The sequence below is a fragment of the Danio rerio genome, chromosome 13 (genome assembly GCF_052040795.2).
Source record: "Danio rerio strain M-AB ecotype USA chromosome 13, GRCz13ab, whole genome shotgun sequence".
Lineage (NCBI taxonomy): Eukaryota > Metazoa > Chordata > Actinopteri > Cypriniformes > Danionidae > Danio > Danio rerio.
In genome coordinates, this window is record NC_141033.1 from 54,212,501 (window position 1) to 54,227,500 (window position 15,000).

Consider the following 15,000-nt stretch of genomic DNA (forward strand, 5'->3'; position numbering starts at 1 on the left):
ATTAATATAAAAAGCTGATCAGGCGTACAGGTATTATAAAGTCATATAAATGATGTAGAGTTTTATACATTATATTTATCTTTTTAAAATAGCTTAAATTAGCTAATAAAACACAATGTAGGCCTCCTGGGCAAAAAGCAGATGCCAAACAACAGTTTTAGCAGCTGTCATTCATTCATTCATTATCACCACACTCACAGTCTTGGTCTGTTTATCCTCATAGTATCCACATGGGATAAAAGAACGGACTCTTAGGCCGTACTCACACTAGGTACAGTTGCCTCGAACCGGGCCAAAGCACGCTTGTCCCCCCTCCCGTCTCCCCCGACGGCCCGCGCTCACACCATATCGGGCCTCGGCACGCTTACGTCATCGCTGCTGCGCTGTTCAGAAGCGCTCTCTATGGCAAGCCTTTTTAGCATTTAAATCTTTGTTCTGACTCCATAAATATATTTAGAGATATCTCTAATAACATTTTGACTAGTCATAATTATAATTCGACTAGTCAGAATAAAAATTAGAGATATCTGCAATTACAATTGTACTAGTACGAAATCAGATTGGAGATATCTGCAAATATATTATGACTAGTCATATTCCTCCATTGACTTCCATTGAAAAATATTTGCAGATATCTCTAACTGAGTTTTTACTAGTCATACATTTGGAGATATCTTTAATTCGTAATATTTAGAGATATTTACAAATATATTTGAAGATATCTCTAATTAATTTACTAATAGTCGAATTGCAGTTGTAGATATCTTGAATTGGATTTTTGACGAGTCAAAACTCAGTTAGAGATATCTGCAAATATTTTTCAATGGAAGTCAATGGAGGAATACGACTAGTCATAATATATTTGCAGATATCTCCAATCTGATTTCATACTAGTACAATTGTAATTGCAGATATCTCTAATTGTCATTCTGACTAGTCGAATTATAATAATGACTAGTCAAAATATATAATTATATCTCTAAATATATTTATGGATAGTCAGAACAAGGTTTAAATGCTAAAACGGCTTGCCATACGCTCTCACTCAGCAGCACAGTGGAGATTTCTCTAGTTATATCCTTTCAGTCGTTTGTTATGCAGTGACATGCAGTCAAATATTTCGCCAAACAGTCCTTAGGGATGCGGGGACACGCAGTCAGATATTTCGCCGAACAGATCCGCCACTTTTGGCGCTCATAAACAATCAAAGCTCTCGTGCTGCAGGAATGAGGAGGTCTGCTGAAGGTGCAGCTGTCATGCTGTGAGGGGTTTGCGTCTTTAATAAACTACGGCAGTTTGCGTTCACTGAACAGTAAGAATGATTAATAAATCCATATCAAACAGTCCCTTAAATGTCACGTCTCGCTTTCGGTTTCGGGCTTTGGCGCGTTTTGCGCTCACACACAAGCGTACCGCGCCAAAGCCCAAGTGTACCGCGCTCAGGCACACCTCTTCCAACCGGGCCAGGGCCGGCCAAGTGAACCGTGCTTGAGCCCGATGCAGCGCACTCACACTTCTCAAACGATCCGGGTAACGGGCCTGGGCACGGTACGAATGGCATAGTGTGAGTAGGCCCTAAATTCTCTCTTTTGTGAAAGCTACCATTTAATGTATAGTAAATCTGACTCACTCAAAGTAGCGTCGCTGTGCAAACAAATGTTATGAATGCAACTTGCACTCCCGACTATACAGTGTGTTTCCTTCTTCTTATAATGCACAGTTTTGAGGTAAGAGATGTTTTCATTTACCAATCACTGACAGTCGGACAGCCTCATCCAGCTCATCAAACTCCGTCTTTTAAAGTCTCCTCATAAAGCCGGCTCATCGGCGCGCTGCTGCATTGAAAACATATGATTCGATTCGCGCCTTCTGATTGGTTCTCGGTATAAAGCGACTTTTATTGTCAAAGGCAGGTGGTGTTTAGCGGCTTTTGCATACAAACTGTTATTTGTGAATGCGCTGACGCTGGGATTTAGAGCAAATCTATTTGGTGTACTACGTGCCTAAAGCACTTCCTACACTCGATGTCATTTGCTCATTTTTTGTGGAAGTGGCGTTTAGCGGCTTTTGCATCTCAACTCTTGATATATTAATAAATAATTAATACATTTATAAAGTGTTTAGATGATGCATATTCTAGTATTGCGATAACAATAACAGTTCAACAGATTCTGGATATTGGATTTACTACTATTAAAGTAATGGTCATTTTTGGACATCTGTTCCGATGAAAGTGTGTGTGTGTGTGTACGTGTTTTTGTGACATATCAGGACACAAATCTGTATAATGACATGTGTATGACACAGGTATTACAAAAAGGAGGTGAAATATGAGGACATTGGTGACGTTCTCATTTCTCAAAATGCTTATAAATCCTACAGGATGAGTTTAATCAGAGAGTAAAGCTGCACACAGTCTCCTGTGATGGTTGGGCTTAGGGGTGAGGGCAATATAATATACGGTTTGGGCTGCATAAAATGAATGGAAACCTATGTAATGTCCCCACTTTTCACAAAAACAAACGTGTGTGTGTGTGTGTGTGTTACTCACACCGGCGTCTGCTCTCCGCTGCCGTAGTTGTCGATGTTGATAGCGGCGGTGATTCCACATATAATGAAGGGAACTCCAGCACTGACCAGATAAAACCTGCACACACACAAAACACACTCGCTGAGCACACACACACACAGCAGGAGAACCAGGATCTGCAGGAGGACACGGAGGGAGCAGCAACCAGAGAAAAACAAAACAACAACAACAACAACGTGTGTTTCACTGCAGTGTTGAGCTGTGACAACCAGGACTGATCTCTGGCTAATTTGGTTCTTCAAACAAGTTCATGAATCAGATTAGAATGTCTGGATGAACTGATCTGAGATCGCTGTGTGTGTTGTGAAGGACAGATCTATCCATCCTCCAAATCATGATCAGCAATGCAATGATTGGCTGACGGCACAGCAGCGTGATGACATCATCTGATTAACATTCAATTATCCATGTGAGCAAAATTGCACAAAATTGCATTACATCAAAGTCGCAGTAAACGGTTTGTTAAATATGACACGCAATAACTTTACACCTTGTTGTGGACTGCAGGCTTTACACTTTTATGTGACAAGATTATTTAGCAAATTATTTAGTTTTACAGTTAGTGCAGATTTTCCTTATTATAGTAGTGTTATTGTAGCCGGTTTTTTAATCGCTGTATGGAATAACTGGATGTTTACAAAAGCATTTTGATATTGGTAAAGGCGTCTGCAACTTTTGCGAAGCATCAAATCACCATCATATTAACTGTCAAAACATGTTTATGACTGCATAAATGTATTATTGTTTTTAAAAAGTCGCATATTGTGCATGTCTATTATCATACACAAATTGTACTAAAGCGATCTAAAAAGATCATATCAATAAGTTTTCTCTTTGCACCACCAGATGGCAGTCTTTGCACTTTCATTTCGGAGTTCAGGTTGCATACGTTATAAATAAATAAATAAATATATATATATATATATATATATATATATATATATATATATATATATATATATATATATATATATATGTTAGGGGTGTCAAAATAAATCCTTTCTTCGGTGCACCGCGATGCAGACGCGGTCAATTCGGTATCGGTTCAGTAATAATCATAACCGGTTATTACTGACGTCATTTACCTCATATGCGCTCTGTCGCGAGGGAGGCGAGCACAAGTATTTACAACGCTCCAACTACTTAAAACTGTGCACAATTTCACTGTGTGTGTTTGCTGGATCAGTCTTTCACTCACAACAAAAGCCCCTATTTCACTGAGATCGAGAGAATAAAAGTACTCCATTTCTCTCTCTCTCTCTCTCACACACACACAGTGGCTTATTTGACCTGCTTGCGTGGCTTTTCTTTTCCTCTCAGCGTTACTTCTGGATACAGAAACGAACGCGTGCCTGCAGTTTTCCCCACCGTGTCTATCATGCATCAGCTGTGATCGCCGCTGCCGCCTTATCAGTGTCACTCATCTGTGAAGAGCGCAGCGCGCAAGAGCCAATCGCAACGTTTTTGTTGAGGGTGTGACCAATTAAAGGGGTGTAAGAGAACTAGAATAGATCAGAAAGCGAGCGGGATATTTATATTTGTTTATATTATTTGCTAAATGCTCGTGTTGTTTAAAAGTAAAGTTTAGATATCTGACTGTTTGTATTAAATGACAAAATTGTATTACAAATAATATATAAATATAAATATATTCATACATTTTAATACAAGAACTGCTGCTGTGAAGAAAATATAAAACTGTGCATGAAAAGCATCGTCAATGCACCGTGAAGCACTGAAATATCAAATTGAACCGAATCGATGCCATGATAATCATAACCGATTATTTAGCTCTATTGTCACACTCAAATAAATGTTCAGATAGATCCAATTGCGAGTGAACAAAAGGAATTTATTTGACACAGTCAAACTCAACAAACAGGTGCAACAAATGAGTGCGGTGCTAGGGCTAGAGGAACAGGACAGGGATCAAGCAGGAAATCAGGCTCTAGCAGAAACTCCTCACGGTCCTGAGCACAGACAGAAACACACACATGAGCACACGTACGAACTGACAAAGACACACAGAAAACGTGGCCCATATATAGGCCCGAATACGAGCCTCAGCTGGCGGGCTAATCAAGCCAGCTGAGTGCCGTCATCACACGTGATCAAAACAAATACACGTGGAGAACAAAAACAAACCAACATGATCAAACAGACACTCCAGAAGAGCGCACAAACCTGCAACCATGACATCTATAGCTATATATATATATATATACATTTAACTACTACTGTAAAAAAAACTATCAGCATTTGGTACATACTTTTTAGTATTATCTTTGCTTAAACTGACCTGATCTAATCCTGTTTATATAAAATGAACCTGCTCCCAACCAGGTTTGAGCTACCAGAACTGTTGCTATGACAACAACTCTCGGATCAGTTTTGAAGAACGAAACAATCCTGGTTCATGCGAAATAGTCAATAACCAACTCCAGCTAACTGAGTAATCCACGCACGAAGAACGCAACCCTGCTCAGCTAATGTTTACATTCATAATATTGATATTATTTGCTAATTAATAGCCTCATGTGGAACTCTGAATCTGCGTCTCATTTCAGAGTCTGCTACTGTCCACCGGAGATCACATTTCAGTCACGGACAGATGCTTTGAGAGCCTTCCAGACTGAATGAGTGAATGAATGAAATACGCTGTTTTCTACCAAGGCGACCCGGGGTGCTGAAATATGATTGGCTAGACTGGCATTGGGCGGATTAAATGACCAAAACAAAGACAGCCGTTCTGGCACAAAACAAACATGTTCACAGTAGAATATCTTCAGCATTGTTTTCCAGATAAACTAGAATGTTCACTGAGCATGTGTCTGAATATCTGCACACATATGATGCTGTTTTTATGCTTTAGAAGAGGCAAACACTTACATACAGCACCTTTAACACCTTTAACAGTTTTACCAGTGGCAAAATGCGCACAGTACATGTTGATTTAATGATATTTATAGATGTCAATATAGAGCTCTTCTGCACACCAGGAAATCAATGAGGACAGATTCAAGCCTCTGTTGAGGAATAGATGACCACCCTGACCTGCTGGAAGGTCACTGTGACACCATATATGAGATTCAGAGTGTGTGTGTGTGTGTGTGTCCTCCATCAGCTCCTGTGACAAACACCATTACAGTCAATCAAACAGCGGCGGCACAAAGAGAACAGATACACCAGAGTCAGCACATTACCAGCCTTCACACACACACACACACACTCACTCATGCGCACACACATTCATTCACACACACACACACACACACACACAATCACTCATGCACACACACATTTAATTACACATACACACATGCATGCATACATCACATGCATATACATGCTCACACACAAACACATGTGCACACACAGACATACACACGCGCACACACTCACAAACATGCGCGCACACACAAACATGTACACACACAATAATGCACACACACAGATGCAAGCACACAAACACACGCACACACTCATACAAACACACATGCACACACTTTCACTCACACAGATGCACACTCACACTTACAAACACACACTCACACACAAACACACTCACAAACACACACATGCACGCACACACGCACACATGCACGCGCACACACACACACACACAAATGCAAGCACACAAACAAACACACACACACAAACAAACACTCTCATTTTTACAAACACACACACACACACACAAAGGCATTTACACTCACACTTATAAATGCATACTCTTACAAACACACGCACACACACACACAAATGCAAGCACACAAACAAACACACAGACACACACACAAACACTCTCATTTTTACAAGCACACACACAACACACACACACACACATACACACACACAAGTGTATTCTGCATCAGTGTGTCTCCATGACAGCGCAGTGTTTCTCTCAGTGAGACTCCTCCGGCCTCCCTCTGCGCACGCATGCGGCTGCAGTCCAAACACACTGCATAATTCAGCAAAATACACAACATTAGCAGGAAACAAGCTGTTTGCTGAGTGACAGAGTGTGCAGACGCTTACAAAACCCACAGCAGATCCTCCCATCAACAGCAGAGGAATGATGCTCACTCAAGCTGTGCATTTAGCAATGTAGCATTACGTGATGTAAAGTTTCCATTCAACAAAATAAATCAAAACACAAATAAAAAATTGTAAACATAAAACAAAACAAACAGAAAACACAACAAACAATAAACAAAAACACAATAAATCAAAACAAAAAACAACAAATTTAAATTAATCGAAACAACCCAATTGACTGAATCAAAATAAAACAAACACAAAAAACACAACAAAAAATTAAACAATAAACACAAAACACAATAAACTGAAACAAAACAACAACAAAACAAAACAACCAAAAAAACAGAAAACAAAAAAGACAAAACAGACAAAACAAGACAACAAATTTAAATGAATTAAACAAAACTCAATTGACTGAAACAACACAAAACAAACACAAAACAAACAAAAGAACAAAAATATAAAACAAATCAAAACAAAACAACAACAAAAAGAAATGAAACAACACACAACGAACAAAAATCAGAAAACAAAAATACAAAACAAACAAAACAAAACAACATATTGAAATGAATTGAAAACTGACAAATAAACTAACCAACTAACTAACAAAAACAAAACAGAACAAACAAAAATAATGCAATGAATCGAAACAAACACAACAAAACTAAACAAAACGCAATGAACAAACAAAAACAAAATAAAACTAAACAAACAAAACAGAATACAATAAACAGAAAACAGAACACAATCAATTGATTCAAAACAAAACACAATGAGAACAAAACAATAAACAAACACAAAACAGAAAAAACAACAGAAAAGAAAACAATGAACAGAAAACACAATGAATCCAAACAAAACACAACAAACAAAAAACAGACAACAAAAAAAGAAACAAATCAAAACTGAAGGGAACGAAACAACACACAATGAACAAAAAACAGAAAACAAAAAATTTAAAACAAACAAAACAAAACAACAACACATTGATATGAATCAAAACAAAACTCAGCTGACTGAAACAACACAAAACAAACAAATAACAAAACAAGCAAACACAAAACAGAACAGAAAAAGAAAACTATAAACAGAAAGCACAATAAATTAAAACAAACACAACACAACACAACAAAACTAAAGTAAACAACACACAATGAACAAATAAAAACAGAAAAAAATACAATACAAACAAACATAAAACAGAAAACAATAAACAGAAAACAAAACACAACCAATCAATATAAAACAACACAACAAAACAAAGGTCAATGAAAACAAAACAATAAACAGAAAACAAAACAAACAAACGAAAACAAAACAGACAAACACAAAACAGAACACAACAAAAAAGAACACAATGAATGGAAACAAACGAAAACAAAGCAAACCTAAACAAAACACAGCGAACAAACAAACAAAAACAGAAAACAAAAAATACAAAACAAACAAAACAGACAAACAAACAAATAAACAAAACAGAAATTACCACAAAATAAAACAATAAACAGAAAACAAAACACAACGAATCAAATAAAAAAAAACAACAAAACAAACAGATAAAAACAGAACACACAAAATGAAACATAACACAACTGACTGAAACAACACAAAACAAACACAAAAGAAAAAGAAATAAAACAAACAGAAACAAAGCAAAACACCACAACACCAACAACAACTCAAATCAAAACAACACCAGCCTGTCCACCCAGACGAGCCTCTCTGAAAGTAAACACTCCTGCATTCAGATCTCTGTGCTGTGGCTCATGTTTAATCAGTGTGTGGGTGTGGGTGTGTGTGTGTGTGTGTGTGTGTGTGTGTGTGTGTGTGGACCCTCCGCTCTTCAATTACAGATGCAGCGCTGCGTCTCTGACCTTCAGCACACCTGTAGTGTTTACAGACGATCTGTTGTCTAATGGACTGAAAAACCCAAAACAACAGCAGGAACAAACGGCACACAACATCGCTGAGTGTTTCTGACAAAAACTACCAGAAAACAACTTGTTTTCCCATGCAACCACGTAGAAATCTGGCACGTGGAAACATACACAAATTACATATACGTCACGCAAGTTCATATTTGCAATGTACATATATCAAGTATAAATCACACATGCAACATTATTAAAAATATTGCAAAACGGCTGCTATTTTCACCTGTTGGAATAAATGTAGTGTGCATACTCAATAGGTGCCAATAAACACAAGAAATTAATCATAACTCTGTTTATAATTATTTATAATCATCGCAAACATTATTAAACAAACATTATACTGTATTATAATAACAGTTGTTTATTCATTCATACATTTTCCTACAGGGCGAGGCAGTGGCGCAGTAGGTAGTGCTGTCGCCTCACAGTAAGAAGGTCGCTGGGTCGACCTCTGCTCAGTTGGCGTTTCTGTGTGGAGTTTGCATGTTCTCCCTGCATTCGCGTGGGTTTCCTCCGGGTGCTCCGGTTTCCCCCACAGTCCAAACACATGCAGTACAGGTGAGTTGGGTAGGCTAAATTGTCTGTAGTGTATGAGTGTGTGTGTGAATGTGTGTGTGGATGTTTTCCAGAGATGGGTTGCGGCTGGAAGGGCATCCACTGCGTAAAAAACTTGCTGGATAAGTTGGCGGTTCATTCCGCCGTCGTGACCCCGGATTAATAAAGGTACTAAGCCGACAAGAAAATGAATAAATTTCCTACAATTTAGTCCCTCATTTATCACAGGTCGCCACAGCGGAATGAACCGCCAACTATTCCAGCATATGTTTTTTACGCAGCCTTTCCAGCCGTAACACCCATACACACTCATTCACAAACACACTCATACACTACAGCCAGTTTAGTTCATCAGTTCCCCTATAGCGCATGTGTACAACATATGCTGGATAAGTTGGTGGTTCATTCCGCTGTGGTGATCCCTGATTAATAAAGAGACTACGCTGAAAAGAAAATGGATGAATGAATGAATGAAGAGCTATAATGCATTATAAGCATGAGCTTCAGAGAGAGTGTTGCTGATCTTTGTTTCAGTGTAGAGGTCTGCATTCCCGCGGCGGTACCGCAGGAGACGATCAGATTTATTCCACACGGGAATCAATTTCCGAATAAAGCGCTGGAGCAGTCGGTAACTGGTTTAATGTTGGACGGGAGCGGGCGGTCTAACAATATCACTCCCGACTCCCGAGCGAGCGAGCACGCGTATGAATGTGTGTGAATGAGACAGCGTGATGCTGCGTTTAGTTGATGCTTGTTTGTTGCTGTGTGTGTGTGCGCACGTGTGAATGAGAGGTGTGTGTGTGTGTGTGTGTGTGTGTGTGAATGAAAGAGAGAACTTTGTGCTGTCTGTCTGTGTGTGTGTGTGTGTGTGCGTGTGTGTGTGTATGTGTCTGTGTGTGTGTGAGTGTGTGTGTGTGTGTGTGTGTGAATGAAAGAGAGAACTTTGTGCTGTCTGTCTGTGTGTGTGTGTGTGTGTGTGTGTTTGTGTGTGCGTGTGTGTGTGTGTGTGTGTGTGTGTGTGTGTGTGTGTGTGTGTGTGTGTGTGTGTGTGTGAATGAAAGAGAGAACTTTGTGCTGTCTGTCTGTGTGTGTGTGTGTGTGTGCGTGTGTGTGTGTATGTGTCTGTGTGTGTGTGAGTGTGTGTGTGAATGAAAGAGAACTTTGTGCTGTTTGTCTGTGTGTGTGTGTGTGTGTTTGTGTGTGCGTGTGTGTGTGTATGTGTGTGTGTGTGTGTGTGTGAATGAAAGAGAACTTTGTGCTGTCTGTCTGTGTGTGTGTGTGTGTGTGTGTGTGTGTGCGTGTGTGTGTATGTGAGTGTGTGTGTGTGTGTGTGTGTGTGTGTGTGTGTGTGTGAATGAAAGAGAGAACTTTGTGCTGTCTGTCTGTGTGTGTGTGTGTGTGTGCGTGTGTGTGTGTATGTGTCTGTGTGTGTGTGAGTGTGTGTGTGTGTGTGTGTGTGTGTGTGTGTGTGTGTGAATGAAAGAGAGAACTTTGTGCTGTTTGTCTGTGTGTGTGTGTTTGTGTGTGCGTGTGTGTGTGTATGTGTGTGTGTGTGTGTGTGTGTGTGTGTGAATGAAAGAGAGAACTTTGTGCTGTCTGTCTGTGTGTGTGTGCGTGTGTGTGTGTATGTGTCTGTGTGTGTGTGAGTGTGTGTGTGTGTGTGTGTGTGTGTGTGTGTGTGTGTGTGTGTGCGCGAATGAAAGAGAGAACTTTGTGCTGTCTGTGTGTGTGTGTGTGTGTGTGTGTGTGTGGTGATGCCTATATGTGTGTGTCACTTGCTTGGTGCTTATGTGTGTGTGTTTATACAGACAGCTTGTTATAGGCTGTCTGGACTCTGTATAGCTGGGTGGTTTTCGGTTTTGTTCACCCCCGCTTGTTAGCGGTAACGGGGACAGCGGGTAGAAAACGGGGCGGGGCAGGCAGCGGGACGGGCAGCGGGACAACAAATGCTGAATATAAGCGGGAGTGGTCAGGTTCGGGCTAAAACCTGGCGGGAGCGAGATTCAAAATTTAGTCCCGCGCAGATCTCTAGTTCAGTGTACTGCACATACTAATATCAGAATAACAATATTGTTTTAATGTAATTGTGCAGTCATCATTTTCCCGAATCATTTAGTTTTACATTTAAGCGAATCTATAAGTAAGGCCATTTTTATGTTCGCTTCATTTAATGGATTGAATAGACACGGGATGAATTAGGCTGTGAATCCTCAAGCCTGAAGGCTGGTCTGGTTAAAGGTTTTTCTCTCTCTGAGCGTCTCTGAAGCAGAGAACACACGATGTCTGCGTTCGGATTTCATCTGACCTACTTTCAGCACAATAAAACCCAAACATTTCACTCAGACGCACCAAAAAAAACCCAGATTAAAAACCACGAACAAGCAGCAGCCGACAGAGGAGGAGACATGATGGAGGAGCGGAAAAACAGCACAAAACCGAGGAGAGATTTCTGCATATAACAGCTTAATAACTCATCTCTCATAACTGATTCCTTTTCTCTTCACCATGATGACAGCACATAATGTTAGACTAGATATTCTTAAGACACTAGAATTCAGCTTAAAGTCACATGTAAAGGCTTCACTAGGGTAATCAGGGTAAAGTTTGGGTTATTAGGCAAGTCATTGTATAACAGTGGTTTGTTCTGGAGACAATCCAACACTAATATTGCTGAAGGGGGCGAATAATATTGACTAATACTGCTTTTATTCCAGCCAAACTAAAGTAAACAAGTAAGACTTTCTCCAGAAAAAAGCACAATATTAAATACTGTGAAAAACCGCCATAGGAGGGCGAATCATTTTGCTTCAACTGTATGGTTAAGGTGTGTGTTTCCTGTGGTCGGGTTTAGGTAGGGTCGCCACCCGTCCCTTAAAATACGAAATCGTCTCGTATTAGAGAATGAAATTGCGTGTCCGGTTTTGAATCAATACAGGATGGGTTAGCTTTTCGTGCACACGCATTTACGGAAGAGGCCTCATTTCCTACTTTTGATTGGGCAATACTTGATTTCATCGTTAGTTTGATTGGTCTTTGTCCAGTGAGGAGGGCGGAAGTCTTGACAGAGCGTAATGGCAGATGCTTCTCCAGGTAAATCCTGCTTCTGAAAGTTGCAGGGTTTTATTTTGACGATCCATGCACAAAGCACAAAGCGCAGGGCGCAAATGCATTCAGGGCGTGTCAGAATCCACTTTTGCTAATTTAAGGACGGAAAATCCGCTTTGCACCGTGGCGCATGGTCTAAAAGGGTTAAGCTTATTTTCTTAATGAGTTAAAGGTGTGCTTTGACAATAAACCAATCAGAGTCTCATCTCCCATTCCCTTTAGGAGCAAGTTGCGTCGCGCCATAAGCGCATTTGCTATTTACATGACGTAAAGTAAGTCTAAGTGGAAAAACTGAGCATTTCACAAGCAAGAAAACAGTTAAACAGAGCATCTGCAGCGCGAGAATGACGGATAAAATATTAACTTTCACTTTCGCTCTCATGGATAGGGAAACCTTGTACGCACAGACATCAATTACTCTATAAATAATTCATTTAGTTTGTTAAGCGCAAATATTTGTTTCAAAACTATTTCTAAATTCAGTTCTAATTTCCAGCAAACGAATAAATGAACAATAATAATGAAGTGTGCTCAAAAACCTGAGTTATATCCTAAAACACATGCTGTGCCCCATATGCTCTAAAACCTGACAGAGGGGCAAATCTAAGCTTGTTTTTAATAAAACAAATATAAATATGGATATAATAAATAATACTGCTAATAATAATAACATTATACAAAAGCAAATCGTCACGAATGAACTGAAAAAGTCCCCCGAGATGAAGAAGACATGAAAGCAGTGGTGTTTATATTTATGTAGGCTGGAAAATAATATGTTTGTAATATTTTAATCCTTTATATTTATATCCTATATATATCCTTAATATTTTAATTCTTTTTCATTTGTAAAGATATTTGCGTATTTCTCTACACATTATGTGTTTATTAAGCAGTGTGTAAGCGAGGTGCACGACTAACGTGCTCTGCGCTGGACAATAGACCGGCTTTGTTCTGGTCTGTTGAAAAATCTATTATAGTTTCTCCAAATAGCAACGCGCCAGCAGTGCGCCTCAGAACGCCTCGCTTTTAGAGCAGAACACCTATGGGCGCACATATGAGCGCAAATGCATTTGCTATTTAAACAGCCTAGCGCAAAACGTCAAAGTGACTCTTGGGTCAAGCTGAAACTAGCAAACAACAATTGCTTCGACACATTGCGCCGGGTGTATGATAGGGCCCTCAGAGTTTAAACGCAAATGACTGCAAAAGTACTGCAGAGAGCGGGAGGAAACAGATACCTGGCTGCAGAGTGTTAAAAATTATTATTAAGCCAACTGCATGATTTGTCAGAGAGCGTTCTCTGTGGCTCATGCGGGTCTGTGGGACAACATGCCTCCGGACAGCACCATTCCCGCAATGACAGAGCCCACAAAAATCAAAGCAGACAGACAGTTCTTCATACCTCAAGTCTCTCCCGAAGCAGACATTGTAATGACAGTGTAATCATTAACAACAATATTTAGGTTCATTGATAAATAATGCCAAAAATTTGAACCAGTCTGTGATTATCTAGCTGGAGTATTATTATTATTATTATTATTTTGTAATTTACTGTTTTCTACAGGAAATAAAGAACAGTCTGAATAATAATAAATGTATTTAATATTAACTGAGCAAAACCATGTCAACAACTGAAATCACAGGGAAATGAATGGATACAGTCAAACTTTATCTCAGCATTAGATTTGGCCTGGTTTTCACACATTGGGTCAGAAATTATAATTTGTAAAAATTCTGTAAACGCAATGTAAGTGGATCATAATCCAATGCAATGTTATGACTTGTTTGTTAAGGTTAAGTCAGGCACACAAGCATTCATTTATCACATGAAGCATTACATTTAACACATTAATAAACAACATAATGGCCATGTAAAGAAAATAAACTAGTAAATCGCAACTGTCCATATTTTTAAATTAGAAATAAGTGAAAACTTTACAAGGTCATGTTTGTAGCTAGTTTATGCATGTGCTGTTTCCATGTTTTGATAGGTGTTACTGCAAATAATGACAAAAATTTGAGCCAAAATCTGTTATTAATTCCACCCTTTAAAATTAGGTTCATTAGTATGTTCTCCTCTCCTCCAGGTTAGAGTTAACTCAGGTGTACCACACTATTAAACATAACATCAGCTAGATCAGTGCTGCAGAGCTGTAAAAGAAGGACTGACTGCATTTGTTTACACAGATTTCAACAGAATAAAATTTATTTTAATGTGCAAGTGTTCACACTTTCCTGAAAACAGATTTTAAGTTGCGATTTACCACCACTGACATGCTATTAAGCCTGTGATTGGGGATTTGGCCACCGCTGCAGTGTGCGTCCCTTATTTTTTGTATTAAAAGTGGAAACCGTTGGTTTAGGAGTAGGTTGGGGTTAGGCTGATACAAAATACAGTTTGTGCACTAGAAAAACAATGGAAACCTTTGGAATGTCCCCACAATTCACAAAAACAAACATTTGTGTGTGTGTGTGTGTACCTCAGCATTGGAGATCTGGCGGGGTGAGGTGGTGTGTGATCTCCGTCCTGCGGCTGCGGTGGTTTTTTGGTCACCTGTTTGTAGATGTTTCTCGCTGTTACCCCCAACCAGAGCATGGTGGAGAGAGACGAGTAATGCAGCACGATTCCCACCTGAAACACACACACACCCATGCGCAGACACACACATGCATGCACACACACACACACACACACACAAGCATAAGTAATCCGATTAATATAACAGCATAAATTATGAATTGACACATGCACAAACATACATACATAAACAC

General features: G+C 39.5%; 1 protein-coding gene across 2 annotated transcripts in view; it reads right to left on the bottom strand.

The window, feature by feature from the left end:
- adgra1b (adhesion G protein-coupled receptor A1b) overlaps nucleotides 1-15,000 on the bottom strand; it is a 165,345-nt gene that overhangs the window by 9,808 nt on the left and 140,537 nt on the right. For both annotated transcript variants that reach the window (XR_015506527.1, XM_087279865.1), the window contains exons 17-18: nucleotides 14,709-14,860; nucleotides 2,552-2,647 (exon numbers count right to left, since the gene is read on the bottom strand). Coding sequence is in view for 1 of the 2 variants with exons in the window: in XM_087279865.1 (XP_087135991.1) it covers nucleotides 2,552-2,647; nucleotides 14,709-14,860 (248 nt within the window). In the remaining variant the exon portion in view is untranslated. The remainder of the gene's footprint in view (nucleotides 1-2,551; nucleotides 2,648-14,708; nucleotides 14,861-15,000) is intronic.